A 15,074-nucleotide genomic window follows, 5' to 3' on the forward strand; every position below is an offset into this window, starting at 1 on the left:
AAGCAAGGGAATGGTTTCTTATCGAAGCCTGAGGCTATCCACACCATTATTTTGCTCTTTCCTGTGGTGTAAGATGTTCTATTATTGTACTGAGGAGACAAAAATAGGTTACAGGAACACCAGGGATGTTCAGAATGATCACTTTGTTATTTATTCATCATGTGGATGCCACTGTTTTCTGGTGGTAGACTTGTTCAATTTTTTATAAATGATCTTTTGAGAAAATCGGGCAAAGGAGCAAACTTTTCCCTACACCCTTCACACAGCTGCTCTCTTCCCTGGCTCCCCAGTTTAAATCGTCTCTCACAGGAGTGACTGATAAGAGTTTGCAACCAACTAGAGTTCTATCTAGCATTCAGATTCAGCTCAAACCCCAAAAAGATTTCTTTTAACATTAAGGTTTTTCATTTACTCAGAAGTAGTGGTAACCAGGTAATAATAGTCTATTCTCAGGAACTGCCAACTCATCAAGATCCCTGTACTAATATCACATTTGTTCCCATGGTGAATTCCAATTAAGTACCTATTCACAACCAAAGACTCAACTTAGAGAAGACAAAATAATACCCTAAAGAAATTGAGTAGCATGACCAGTAAATTGGATCAGAAGCATCCAAACAAACCACGTCCAGTTGTTCCTCTTTTAGCTGAGTAAAGCACACCCATCATTTTACCTTTAGTTTTGTTGCAAGCTCTTGGTGGATACACTCCCCTGTTCAGATCCAGCATCTGCTTCAGTCTTGGCGTCTGCTCTTATTTCCTATAAGACAGGTCCTTCTGGAAGCTGCCTCTGTTCTTTTTCTTTTTTAGAACAAATCCAGTTTGTACAGGAGGAAGCCTTCCTCTCTTTTAAGTGTCTGTGTTGGGGTAGGGTTTAGTGCTGGTCTAAGTATGAGGAAGTAAATAAGCCTCTCACTAGCCATTGCCCCTCTGAGCATGGGGTGAAATGGCCTCTACTTCTAGATCATTGAGCTGGAGGACTGCTGGGACTTCCACGGCCTGGTTGCTCCCTCTTTGATTGCTTTCCCCCATTCCTTGTGATCCACTCCAGGCACACACAGCCTGAAAATGTGGTAGTTCTTCCTTAGTCACCATTAGTCCATCCACCACTAATGTGAAAGGAGAGGCATCTGCTTTTATGTCTTCCTGAAGGTTGGTGTGTAATGGACACTCTGCTTTAGAGGATAGTTGCAGCTTCTTTGGGTACTTATTGTGAAAGGTCCTAATTTTTTTCTAACAATTTCAGCAGCCCACAGAGTCAATTTGACCACAAAAGATGCACAGTGAGGGCTGACCCTGCACCTCACTCAAGTGGTGGGGTTGGGGGTGGAAACGGAAGTGACATGAATATTACACACACACACACACACACACTTCACATAGAGAAAGAAAGAGGAGGAGAAAAAAGACTAGAGAGACACACACAGAGCTCTTCATTTAAAATATAAAGTTCCAGTGTTATAATGTTCTCTTTATTAAACTACAAATGCAAAGATTTTCACACGGCCACCTTTTGCAGCCTCACAGCTCTTTGTGGAGCAGTAGAATTCCAAAAAAGAATGCTTAGTAGTAAGAGTTCAGCCACTTTACAAACTGCACTATGCCAAGGAGTTAATGTAAATAGCACTTGCAGAATCGGTAAACTAAACCACCTTTGGCTCCTATCTTTGCTCATGCTAAGATAAAACACTATTAGGGGGACTTCCCTGGTGGTGCAGTGGTTAAGAATCTGCCTGCCAATGCAGGGGACACAAGTTCGAGCCCTGGTCCGGGAAGATCCCACATGCCGTGGAGCAACTAAGCCCGTGCGCCACAACTACAGAGCCTGCAAGTCACAACTACTGAGCCCGTGTGCCACAACTACTGAAGCCCGTGCGCCTAGAGCCCGTGCTCCACAACAAGGGAAGCCACCACAATAAGAAGCCCACGCACCACAACAAAGAGTAGCCCCCACTCGCCGCAACTAAAGAAAGCCCGCGTGCAGCAACAAAGACCCAACGCAGCCATAAATAAATAAATTTATTTTTTAAAAAATTGGCTATTATTAATAAAACAAAACAAAACACTATTAGGGACAACACCAGAGAAAAATCAGAAAATGACACAGCCTGTCTATGACTGGGAAGAGTCCAGGAGAAGCTAGTTAGAAATAGTCAGTCATGGTTCAAATAACTATTAAGCCAAAATATCCAATAAGCTGCGTTTTGTGTTTATTTCTCCTTTAAAGCATTACATAATTGTCCAGCAAGATTCTAGCCTTTCCCTTTTCTCCCCAGGGGAATGGAAGGGAACTCATGCTTCTCCCAGTGCAGTCCATCCATCAGACATTTTACACACATTCTTTCATTTATTCCTCACGGCAAACAGATGAGGAAAATGAGACTCATGGAGGCTATGTGACTGGCCCAACCTTATCCATTTGTGACCCCACACCCTTGTTGTTTCTGTTGTACCTCATTGCCTCCCAGAGGGATTTTTTTTTTTTTTTTGCCTTCAACGAAGTATGATGCCATCCACCTCAGCACCCTGTTATTCCCCATGGCTATCAGCAAAGAGCACTGGGGAGAGACCCCTCTCCATCTTCTAAGAACATTTGGCAAAGGAGGAAATGGTGGTTAAGTACAGGGGATAAGTGAGAGAGAATTCAGGATGCAGGGGCACTTTCCTCTGCAATATTCCTCTGGCTAGAAAGAATGATATGTCTCTCTTAACTGACAACAGTACTTTTTCCCACATGAGGATTCTTCTCAGTTCTGCCAATGTTTTATTACATTTTCCTTTAAATCCTCTATAAGGAGATCTTGTTTAACTGGTCGACTTCTAGAGTTGCCAGCTGCTTTTTCCTTCAGGATTTTTCGTTGTTAATGGGATGAAAGCAAAGTGTTTAGGTGGAACACCAACCCTTTATTCTAGGGTTGTTATTGCTTACTGTGAATATAAAAGTTTGCTTGAATGTACTGTCTTTTATATTGTGAAATATTGCAAATAGGCAGAAAGTAAAGAGAATAACATTACACTCATGTGCTCACCACTTAGCTCTATAGAATCCTAACATTGTGCCATTTTGTTTCTGGTGTTTTGTTAGAAATGAAATACTATCCATACAGTCAAAACACCCTTGTGTACTCTTCCACAATCTTAGTTCCCTCCCTCCACAGAGGTTACCAATATCTGGAATTTGGCATTTATCATTCCTAGGCATGTTTTTATATAATTACTACATATGTAAGTATCCAAAAAAGACATTTAGTATTGGTTTACATGTTTCACATTTTAATATGTGTTACATAATCTTCAGCATCTTACTTTTTTCCTCAATTTTTCTCATTTCTTATGATTTATTTATCTTGGCAGCTCTAGTTCATACATTTTAATTCATTTTGATATGTATCAGTATTCTATATGATGAATATATCACAATTTATTTATCCATTCTCCTACTGATGGATATTTAGGTTGTTTTCAATTATAAATAATGCTACCATGAACAATCTTGTACATGTGGTCATAGTTTTCCACTCTCAGAATGAATTCTCAGTTACTTAGACAACGTGGCAAACCCAGGTCTGGCTTATGTGTTGGACTATGCACTTCGTGTAATCCCTTGTTCCTTTTTTAGTCCCATCTTCCTGAGGCTTTACTATGAAATCTGGTAGACTTATCAATGATCTCTCATTAGAGTAGAGTATAACTGATAGGCCTACTAAAAATCTCTTCTCAAGCCCAAGAAGCATCTTTCAGGTTTTGATTGAGATTTTGATTGAGAATTCCCCAGTCTTGGAACCAGAAGAGAAGTCGTCATTAAAATATCATACCCATAGCAACAAAGAGCCATAATTACTCTTGTTAAGTTCCTAAAAGCTCTGTTCAGGCCCTAATGAAAGCTAATTATTTCATGGTAAGTTTCAGGGTCAGTGCTACACGTGCCCAAATTTGTGGTGAAGACTTCCAGCAAAATCAGTTTTCTGGCTGCTGGCTAACCAGGGAAATTCTCATCTACTGTAATAATTTCTAAGAGGTCTTGGTGCTCTGGTCTTCTTCAGCATTTCATGTTGTTAACATTTTACAATTTTCTTCTGTAGTTTTGGAAACTTCTGGGTCTGTCATCTCTTCTGCCCTGCACTAGAGACAATAGATTCTGGCCAAGTAATGATGAAAGGAGTGCCAGATAGCGAATCTGCAAGTTTACACTGAGCATCAGGTTGGTGATAATACTTTCAGCATTGTTCCTCTGCTCTGAGGGTGACTGCTGGGTTGTCTGTCTTTCACTCTGGACTTGTGTGACCCTTTGGCCTTCTTTTTCAATTTAGTTTTTGTTTTCCCTGGCTTAAACTTTTTATTTTTTTCCGTCAATATCACAATAACACATGTTCATTATAGAAAATGTTTTAAGTACAGGGATATTAAAAAGAAAACATCAATTATAAGCTCATTATCCAGAGACATTAATATTAGGCATATTTCCTTCCATTCATTTTCTCTGCATTTTTCTGACTATATTTGAGATCATATTGCACATACTATTTGTAGTTTGCTTATTTTTCTTAACATTATCTGTCTAAGTATCCATCTATCCATCCATCCATCCATCCAACACATATTGTCCTCAAAATATCTAAAGTTCTTGTTTAATGTTACTCCTGATTATTTTCCCATGATATTAGGATCTCTATATAAACATCATTTACCAAGTCAAAAAGTTTGTACATTTTGAATTTTGAAATATATTGACAAAATAGTTTCCAGAAACACTGTAACCAATTTCCACTCCAAATAGCAGTTTTGGAGAGCCTGCTTTTCCCACACTTTTGTCTCTTTTCTGCTCCACTTCTAATCAGTTTTTTTTTTTTTTACTGTTTCTATTACAGACAGATATGTAAGGATGAGTTAATAGACTATAGTTCATTTTCATTTCTGGGAGTCAAGGCAGTGAGTAGAGCTTCTCCTTGAAGTTCAGCTAACTGATGCTAACCCTAAGGCATGTGGCGATGGCTCTCCGAGAGGGAGGTGGAAAGCCTGGGATCAAGGCTTTTGTGTTTCGAATGCTCTCCCAACACCCTCAGTCAGTGCACAGGAATCTCCAGAGAAACTGAAAGTGACACGTGGCCCATTTGTTTCAGGGTCCTCAGAGGAGTTCTCTATCCCCCTCCCCTGATGGCTTCATTTGCATAACCCAGCAGCTTTAGAGTGAATTAGGTCAAGGTCTGTCTCTAGCTTCTTACTGAGCACTGCCTCACTGAAAATTCTAGCTCTCCCTTATTCGCAGGAGATAGAAATCGGATATCGGCATGGCATCCATGGGCAAAAAGCAGCAGGCATCTGATGACTCTTTGGAGAACACCCAAACTGGTTTTCAAAAGCCATATCTTCCCCTTATACCTAAGTCACTTCCTGGTATGGGTCTAGTCCACCGAAAGGAAACTCTCTATAGGAAATTTGCTCGAATGGAAATAGTAAATCATACTGATGATAATTTTACATTGCACCAAGACCCTAGAAGTGGATGGAAAGTTGCACTAGTTCTCAACATGAGGCGTTTACGAAAGATTCTAAACAAATACATCACTAGCCATAAGCCACAGGAATTTGGACTTTAATGCAAGCAGATAGTTTAAATATTCTGAATATAAAAGGGGTCAGAATAGACCAGACAGGGCTAACACTAAGGGATCCTGTTTCAGTAGAATGCATTAGATTGTTTAGGGTATTTGCATTTTGTGGCTTATTTGGTAGGTGACATTGTTTTATCAAATATCTGAGGCTCCAAGCAGCTGTAGCACCCTTGGTCAGGGTCTTGGCATGCAAAATGGGGGAAGGAGCAGAACCAGCACACAACTAACAGCACAGAAGGTAACCCCTGAGCTGTATAGACCCCTGCCTCTGGGCTTTGCTGCTGCCCTGCCTCTGGAAACAAACAGCATGAGATAGAGACTTTGAGCTTGGAGAGCTGAGTGGCCAGGAAACTGGACAAGGATTCCATTTGGAGGTCCAGCAGCTCACCCAAGGATGTCTTGGTCAGGCCCAGCAATCCCTTTTATTTTAAATGCCACACTATTTATTCTAGGCAGGTCCTCTGGGGACCTTGGCAGGTCTCAGGCAGAATAATAATAATAGCAAACAGTGAGATAGGAGCACTGACTATTGCTGGGCCCTATTTTAACTACTTTACATAGATTAACACACTTACTGCTTACAACAATACTATGAGGAAGGCACTAGGCAAGTAGGGGGAAAGGGAAAAGGGAAAACAGGAGGGGAAGAAAGGGGCAAGAATAATTCAATGCAATTCCACAATTATTTATTAAGCACTGACTCTGTTTCAGGGATGGTAATGAACAAAATAAAGGAGGGGATAAAGAAGAGGGGATACAGGTAGAGGAAGGAGGAGGATAGAGAGGAGGAGAGGAGAGCAAAGGAGAGAAGAAAATGATGAAGCCTAGAGAAAAGAGAGCCGTGCACATGGCAGGCAATGGTAATAGGAAAAAGCTTCCCCGCGACCTCAGGGGTTGGCCACACTGTCTGGGCTGAGGCTGAGGCTGAGGCTGCTTTTTTCTGGCCCAGCCTCTTACCCACTGTTACCACGAGGTTGGCGTACACAGTCCTTCCAACAAGCCAGCTCTGATCCCAGCAATGTTGGCTCGATGCAGCCTGAGGCTTTACACCCTGGTTTCGCCTTTCCTTAGCTTACAGAGCTCAAAAGCCTATTGTGGCACGTGAGCTTTGACCATTTTCTCAGACAATCTGCCTCTTAAAAATTCCTTCTTCTAAGGGTCTCATTGACACACATATCCATTTTGGGTCTTCCGGCAATATTTGACCAAAGGGCTTATTTTTATCCTGGCTTATTTTGCCACCGGCAATAAATCTTACTTTTCTGCCAAATTGTGCAGAGGTGCCTCTTTCCAACATCTGCTACCTGTTCAGATGGTCACCTCATAGTGCTTTTTTCTCTTCTAGTTCCCCCCACAACCTCCTCAGAGAGGACCCTTCCAGCCCCTTCTGATCATCTGAAGAGACTGTCAGGGCCTTGTGCTGATGACACTCCCACCCTCTGTCAGCCTCCTCCTCCAGCAGACTACATGGCACCAGCCACGCTTTCTATCTGGCCTTCAAGGGTCCCAAGGTCCCACGAAAGGTACTTGCTGCTGCTGCCCAGCCCTTGCCATGCCCCAGACCCACCTCAGTCCTGACTTTAATGCAGGTAGCTTCCCGGATGCATTGAGATGCCAGGACTTTGAAGGTGGGACTCGATCTCAGAAGACACTGGCCCTGGAGACATATTCTTACAGTCCAGAGAGGAAGGACAGTCTGAGCAAACCCCACCCTTTCACAGCCACTCAGTTCCCTTTTTTTGTTTCCTGACTTAAACCAATGTCTTTTTTTTCTTCTTCTCAGCAGCATGGTATCTGGTTCCCTGCTGCTGTCCCTATTCCACTCCCCGCCCCAGCTGTCCCCGCCCTTCATTTGCTTGGGACTTCTTGAGTCTGCTCTGAAAGAACCCTCCTCAACATTACTGGGGCCACTGAGACTCTAGACTGGGCTGGGTTGAGCAGACACGTCCTCAGGCCGACCTCCCCGAGGTAAAGGGCTAGCATTCCTAAAGGACAGTGGAGACTTACAGAAAAGAGGAGAAATGCAAACATGTGGAGACAAAACAAAGGGACTGGCGAGGAAGGGCGTCTTTAGCTTCTCATATCCTCTAAGGCAGAGACTCAAGGCCACACGGTTGAACTTGCTAGTGAAGGATGGAGAGTGTTCACGAAGGGACCCCAAAGTACAAATCCTGACAGAGGTAGAGACAAGACTTCCCCCTGCTGAGTCATTTTCTAAGAAAGCATTTTTTCTACAGATAAAAATGTCCGAATGTAAGCCCACATACTGACTTGTGTCCTTCCCGTTTTCTGTGGATGTTGATTTTCTCCATTTTAGATTCGGCCTCAAGGATTCACTCTTAATTTACAAATTTCTCTTTAATCTTGTAAAATAATAAACTAGACTAGGTGTGTTACTTGAAACCTAAATGTTTCATCAGCCACCTCCTAGCCTATGTTCTAGCAGCGATCTTCTCCCAGAGGACTCTCCTAGGAAATGCAGACAGTACTGGATGTAGACCAGGATGGCCACAGAGCCCCTGGTGACTGATCTGCTTGCCCATCTTGACACATCAGCCACTGCCATATTTACTTGCCCCAGGCGCTGTATGTAGGAACAGATCATAAATCCCACTAGAAGAAGTCCGTCAGAATTTTTAAGGGAACAGGATATATTTTTTAAAGTATTTTGTAGGAGAGTAGACTAGTTAATCCTCACGTCCACACAAGATAAAGGGGCAGCAAGTGTTGTATGATCTCCCTATTTTATTGACAATTTATATCCTTTCACTAGTCACCTCTGAATAGCTGCTCCAGTGGCCTGCCTGAGAGTTGGTCACAGACATTTGCCTTCCCTCCCCTTTTCATCAGTCAGATGCTACTTGTTGTCACATGCCCTGTTCCTTCTCAAGGTCCTTCTGGGGGTGGAGACTTGGCGTTGATGGGGGATCTAGACAAGGGAGAGCAGGACAAGGGAGAGGGGAAAGTAAAACTAGGCGAGTCTTCACCCTCTGCCCATGTGCACTCTCCTCACAGACTTGTCCAGGTGATGGAAGGACTGCACCCAAATAGTGCCAATATCTAGACATAGGAAAGTGAACAACCACTTACTCTGCAAGGCCAGGCCACATGTAGAGTCCTGTGTTCAATTCTGAGTTCCTCATCTTAGGGGAAATCAATAAGCAGGAGCATGTCCAAACCAGAGACCAGGATTGGTGAAGGAATCTAAACCAAAGCCATGCCACATAAAGGTGTGATAGAAAGAACTAAGGTTGATTAGACTAAGAGGGGCCATGTTCACTGTCTTCATATTTCCATGTTACTAACATCAAAAACCTCTAGAAACTCCTCAAAGCCCAGTAAGACGGTGTAACAGCCTGGAGAGAAGAAGGAAATGGTCTGAGCCTACAGCCTGGCTGTTTGGCAAAGAAACTTTTAGGAAATGTAGCAGGCAGTGGTAATGTTTTTATTATCTCATTCCCAGAGACCGTCCAACAAAATAGAGCTGATCAGAGAGTCAGTTCTGAACCTATGGGTGTTTCTGGAGGGTTATGCAAGCAGGAGACCCCAAGTTGTCATGGTTCCTTAGCCCTAATCCACTGACACCTCCTCCTGAGTCCTTGCCCAATTCTGACTCCTTATCATCCTCAACCCTGCAGATGCTCCTGCTTCCCTTGTGTGATTTGTGGCTACGTGCAAGGCTGTGGTGTTAAACTACCTGGGATCAAATTCCAGCTCCACAAAATAACCACTGGTGTGACTTTGGGTAAGTGAATTTAAGGCCTCTCATGCCTCAGTTTTCTCGCCTGTTAAACACTAATAAATGTACATACCACTTGGGTTGTTAGGATTAAAAGAGGTAGTATGTAAGGTAGTTAGGAAAATACCTGGCATATAATAATTGTTCAATAATTGTTAGCTATTATAATTACCAGGCCACACAATCATGTCATATAATGGTAAAGGAACCCAAGCTCTGGAGTCAGATCACCCGTGTTTGTATCCTGACTCCACTAAATACTAGCAGCATTGGGCAAATCGTTTAACACCCTATGGCCTCAATTTCCTCATCTGTAAAATGGGAATAATAGTATCACCTACCTCTTAGAATTACTGTGAGAATTTTATGGGACAATTCATTTAAAATGCTCAGTACCCTGCAGTCTTTCTCTGCTGGACTCTCTTGAAACCTAGCACATGCCTTCTGCCAGGTATGCAGGGAAGTGAAGAAATGCTGGATACTTCCTATCTTTTGGCCTGGTTATTGCTATTGTTGGAGCTGAACAATTTCATCCTCACTTTTCAGAACCTAGGTCAGCCAACTTGCTCCCTCAACAAAAGGGGGCTGTTTAATGCTGAGCACTGTTCCTTTCTGACAAAGTATTTAGTCTGTAATTATACATTTATGACATTGATTATTTGATTACTGTGTCCCTCCCCTAGAACAGTGGCCAACACAGAATAGGCATTCAATAAACATCTGTGGAATGCAACAACTAGCCATGTGATAGATAAACTAGAGCACTGGCTCCCTCCAAGCCTTCAGTGAACCAGCAGTTCACCATGAAAGATGTTGTTCCCAGTGTCCTTGAAGTAGAACGGGAATGGGATATGGAGGTGGAGGGCTCCTCCACTTGACCGACCCTAGTCCTGGCTTCCCTCGGGAGGCACACGGAAGCCAGATGGTCTGGGAAGAGCACTGCTTCCTTCACTTAACGGTGCTACGCAGCAGTATCCACCAAAAGTGATGAAGTGAGGAAAAGTTGCAAAGCTGGAGGGAGGCGGGTGGAAGTTGAAGAGAGTGGATCAGCCTCAGCCGGAGCCCTTCCTTAAGCCTGCGCCCGCGATCCTGAATCGAGTCCTCTCAGCCGCCAGAGGGCGCGGAGCACAGAGCCTTAAACTCTATGGTCGTTCCCACCGACTCCCATGAGGAAGCGCGACCAGAAACCTCCTATATACTTCCGTTTCCGGCCAGGCCTCTCTCTTTCCGTGCCGATAGCGCTCTCGCAAACATGGTAGGAGCTTGGGGTGGCGGCCAGGCAACATCCAGTTTAATCTTTACTTCCCGGTTGATGGTTCCTTCCCGGGATGCGTCCAGGCTCCTACGTGGACTCGTTGTACCAAAGAAACTCAGTGTGGCCGCGGTCGAGCCCAAAGGGGCCGGGCTTCGGGGCCAGGAACTGAAGTGATGGGGTCAAAGAGGTAGACTTAGCCAGCGGTAAAGTGAATATGTTCTCGTTTTAGTTTGGGCTCGGCGGAGGCCGCTGTATTTGAAGCACATGGGGCCGGACCACCTTCCAGTCAGCGTTGTGTGTTAGCGAGTTTGAGAGTTTAGTCCTTGTGGGATGCCTTAGCTTTAGCTGGGTCGGGTCGGGCGTTTTGTGCGGCTGGTCTGATAACACTGCGCGTTCTGAACGGTTTATTTACTAGGTGAACGTTCCTAAAACCCGCCGGACTTTCTGTAAGAAGTGCGGCAAGCACCAACCCCACAAAGTGACACAGTACAAGAAGGGCAAGGATTCTCTGTATGCCCAGGGTAAGATGGGCATACGTGATTTGGTTTTAATGCGGCATTTGTGTTATATAATACACGAGCCCAGTCCTCCCTCCCTTCCCCACTTGGGCATTGATATTTCTGCTGGAAAGCCCAAGATAAAACCGCTGAGAAGACTTCCACTTGTCGGTTGTGATTTGTTATGTTTGATAAACCCTGACAAATAATTTTCATTCTCCTAGGAAAGCGGCGTTATGACAGGAAGCAGAGTGGCTATGGTGGGCAGACTAAGCCGATTTTCCGGAAAAAGGTTTGTAGTGGTCACTGTTTGATATGCTTCCCACTTACTGTGGCAGAGACTTCCCATTTGTTTTTAGCCCACACATCTCTACAACATAGGTATGTGTTTTCATAGTTTCAGTGAAGTTATCTTAGTTACCTGCAGAGACATACATCTAGTAGGCAGTGGAGCTGGAAGTGCAATCCAGGTCTCACTCCAGTCTACAATACTGCACTGCCTCATTGTTTTATATTTTTTTGTCCTCTTTTTGAAGAGGCAAACATCAAGGAATGTGCCCTGCCTTCCTCAGGACTGAAGTTTGAGGACACCCGTAAATCCTTTTCTTCACCCTCTTCCTTATCCGTTGCCATGTCCTAACGAATCCTTAGCTCATGCTTGCAGTAAGAATTGTTCTCTTATTTTGCTTCTCAGTTCAGAAGTCTACAGTCAGTCTGCTACCTAACTCATGAAGTCTTAAAGCTCTTTAAAATAGCTATTTAGGTCTTCCACTGGCTTCCTGAATTCCCTGTTGGTCTCAGGCTGAATTTCTGAGTTTCTGTTCTACCTCAGGTGATTTGTCTACCCCCTAAAGTATACAGTGCTTGGAGCATAGCCTTCCCACGAACATAGCATTTCTTTTGGCACTTAGGTCCTCATAAAGTATTCAGGAGTGATTTTAGTGGTCATTTAGGTGCAATAAATGGTTTGATCACTAGGTGGTGATATGCCTTTTCACATTTGGGTAACTTGTTTAGGAGATAGGGACATTGTACTTAGGTTTCTGCTCTTTTGAGAACTTTAAAGAATAGAATTCTAACTACAGGAGCAGGCTTTAGAAGTTGAGTATTTGTGGGGAGTTAAATAATACAGTTGAATGCACATAAAACCTAGATGTAATTGTGGGTAGTCTCTGGAGAATAGATATTAAGTAGTATTTATTAACTCTTATTTAAATGGGTTGTGAAAGTTGTGTTTATTTCATAGTTGCATGGACTCAGTTGACCCATTTTTGGGTGTGTGGAATACTTAACTACGTAGAGCTGAAAGGCCAGGGTGGTGTGATGAATGCCTATTTGATAAGAAGCCCTCTAGGATGTTTGATATGAATGGAGAACTTGATTTCAATTAGATAATCTGCCACCATTTTCTCTTAAATACACTGATTTTCACATTTCTGTTTTCTCCCTATAGCTGAAAACAGATTGTCACAACTCTTAAACTTTGCAGAGCTTTGCCTTAAGTAGTACTTGACCCAACAGTCATATTTTTGAAGAAAGATTTTCTGTAGTGATTTATGAAGGCTTTGACTTAATTTTATTTTCCAGGCTAAAACTACAAAGAAGATTGTGCTGAGGCTTGAATGTGTTGAGCCGAACTGCAGATCTAAGAGAATGCTGGCTATTAAGAGATGCAAGCATTTTGAGCTGGGAGGAGATAAGAAGAGAAAGGTAGATAATTATGGGGTGGAAGGTGCAATATTTTCTCTATGGCTTTATTATGTTGAGAGAGGTGAACATTTCTGCCTACTCATTTTTGTGGCGTCAAGATCAGGGGCAATCCTCTGAAAATAACTAAACTAGATCCATAGCTCAAAGTATTTTGGTGTTGGTTTTGACATGAGTAGGAAGGGGAGAATGAGAAGACTGGCCTTAATAAAGGATGGTGATCCCTTTAGGAATAGACGCTGTTCTTGATGGAGTAAAGGTTCTATGCAAAATACAAAAACTCACCATTTTTCTTCCTGTTCTGTTACAGGGCCAAGTGATCCAGTTCTGAGCTTCATATTTTGTTTTGTTATGAAAGCAATAAACATTTGAGATTGTTTACTTCATTTAGTTTCAATTGTTTATTTTTTTGGAAGGGAAATTAACTAGTGCCATCAATAAAATTCTCCTTGGGAAATTTATGCTTGATGGTTCTAGATACTTATTAAGGGTTGAATCTGACTGGTTGAACTCACATCAGATGCTATGATGGTCTAATTTGCACTTTAATCACTTGGGACTTTATGGGATTCCTTTTGTTAAAAAGCAAAGGCTGTTATTGGTTATCATGGGACATAAGTAGAGACCTGAATTCAGGGCAAATAGAATGAGATCAGTAACAATTACATCCATAGTGAACATGAGGTTCACCAGGAGTGAAATAATTTGTCTCAAATAATGTTTACTACTAAAGTCACTGTATGAGGAATTTCAACCCGGTTCTCTAGGCATAGCATACTATATTATATATGTCATTAGACTTATTTTCATGCCCCCTAAGCATTTTTATATACGTCCTCACATTTTAAAGTAGATATAAATTATTTTCATCATGTTGAAATAATTGCAAAGGATAGAATTTCCAGTGAAATTCCCCAATGGAACCTATGGGGGATAACTGTCCATTTTGTAAAATGCCTAATAGTTGGAATCCTCTTTGTATGCTATTGTATGCTTCATTCTTGTGCTGCAAAACTCTGGATGTGAAGCAAATAAGCTACACATTTTGGTGACTGGAAGCACATCTCAGTGAGAGCAGTTTTCTTCCAAGTTTCTGTGGTTGAATTGTCTGGATTTACCAATTCTATTCCAATTTTTATTAACTGACAATGCTTAGCCCTCCAATTTTATTGAAAATAATTGGTAATCACCTGACAGGCAAAGGGATTGTTACAACAACATGCACTTTGTATTTTGAGTGGGCCTTTTGTGCCCTGTTAGCTTTTGTACTGTCCTGCATTCTGGATGGGTGAGATGAATACACCCTTTTTTGCTTATGTGGGAGAAGGGTGATAGTACAAGGGGAGGTGGGGAAGGAGCAGGCCTGAAGCACTGACTGCAGGTTGGTCCTCAGGTAAACCAATTGGAGGAAAAGCAAGGAATTAGAGTATCTGGAAATTGCCTCAGTAACTCATTCCTCCATATGCCAGTTTGAAGTTCATTGCTTCATCATGGAACCTCAAGAGATAAGGCAATTCATCTTAAAGTGGAGGGGGTCTTCTGGCCAGAGGTTCAGTATTTTAGGTCATAATGTATCAACTATTGTTGGTGAAAGTAAGCCAATTGCATTTGTTAGATCTAGACTGCAAACAACTTGGATTTGGAAACCTAGGTGGTATGTTTCTTGGCAAGATTCTTCCATAAAAATTCAGTAATGTCTGTTGGGTTGCCTCTAAATTGTCCATTTATGAAGGTTATTCCTGTTGGGGTATTCTTTTGCCCTTCAACTGAGGAAGTAGTTTTTATCTTTAGGCCAAGATAATTAGTGCCATCCAATTATTAATACCTCAGTAGGTGGCAGTGTAAGGGTTAAAAGCCTGGGTTTAAATCCTGGCTGTAATTTACAGTGAATAAATACCTACATCAGGGTTGTTGGGAGGATAAAAATGAGTCACTACACCATATGCGTCTAGAATAGTGCCTGGCACATAGTTCCAATACAGGCAACAGATATTGCGGGTTTGGTTCCAATAAAGGTAGTCACCAAATTTTTGGTTTTTGCATATAAAACTTATGTTCAAACTATACTGTAATCTATTAAAGTTTGCGATAGCATTATGTCTAAAAAAAACAATGTATACACATTAATTTAAAAATACTTTATTGCTAGCCATCATCTAAGCCTTCAGAGAAACAATTTTTTTTTGCAGTAGTAACATTGCAATCACCATGATAAATATAATAATAATGAAAAAGTTTGAAATATTGCAGGAATTACCAAAATG

The 15,074-nt window shown here is 42.2% G+C and overlaps 2 protein-coding genes across 3 annotated transcripts in view; one reads left to right on the top strand and one right to left on the bottom strand.

Annotated features, from left to right (window-relative positions):
- Positions 1 to 7,343, bottom strand: part of BTK (Bruton tyrosine kinase) — a 28,370-nt gene extending 21,027 nt beyond the window's left edge. Inside the window, exon 1 of one of the 2 annotated variants that reach the window (XM_027086103.1) lies at positions 7,180 to 7,343. Coding sequence is in view for 1 of the 2 variants with exons in the window: in XM_027086102.1 (XP_026941903.1) it covers positions 675 to 729 (55 nt within the window). In the remaining variant the exon portion in view is untranslated. Of the gene's footprint in view, positions 1 to 674; positions 862 to 7,179 lie in introns of those variants that run through there. The other variant, XM_027086102.1, reaches the window with a different exon arrangement.
- A 3,152-nt stretch (positions 7,344 to 10,495) lies between these two features.
- RPL36A (ribosomal protein L36a) lies at positions 10,496 to 13,196 on the top strand. Its single transcript, XM_027086110.1, has 5 exons — positions 10,496 to 10,606; positions 11,022 to 11,127; positions 11,328 to 11,395; positions 12,691 to 12,813; positions 13,121 to 13,196. Exons 1-5 carry the CDS (start codon positions 10,496 to 10,498, stop codon positions 13,139 to 13,141), a joined length of 429 nt encoding a protein of 142 aa, XP_026941911.1. The 3' UTR covers positions 13,142 to 13,196.
- The last annotated feature ends 1,878 nt before the right edge of the window (positions 13,197 to 15,074 follow it).

The sequence above is a fragment of the Aethalodelphis obliquidens genome, unplaced genomic scaffold, assembly GCF_003676395.1.
Source record: "Aethalodelphis obliquidens isolate GAN/ISIS:26980383/991018 unplaced genomic scaffold, ASM367639v1 scaffold54, whole genome shotgun sequence".
NCBI classification, from domain to species: domain Eukaryota; kingdom Metazoa; phylum Chordata; class Mammalia; order Artiodactyla; family Delphinidae; genus Aethalodelphis; species Aethalodelphis obliquidens.

Excerpts from the sequence above, each read along its gene's own strand:
- RPL36A (XM_027086110.1), top strand. The coding sequence starts at position 10,496 with ATGGTCGTTCCCACCGACTCCCATGAGGAAGCGCGACCAGAAACCTCC. Across the intron at positions 10,607-11,021 it reads ATAGCGCTCTCGCAAACATG|GTGAACGTTCCTAAAACCCG; the intron begins GTAGGAGCTTGG and ends TTTATTTACTAG. Across the intron at positions 11,396-12,690 it reads AGCCGATTTTCCGGAAAAAG|GCTAAAACTACAAAGAAGAT; the intron begins GTTTGTAGTGGT and ends TTTATTTTCCAG.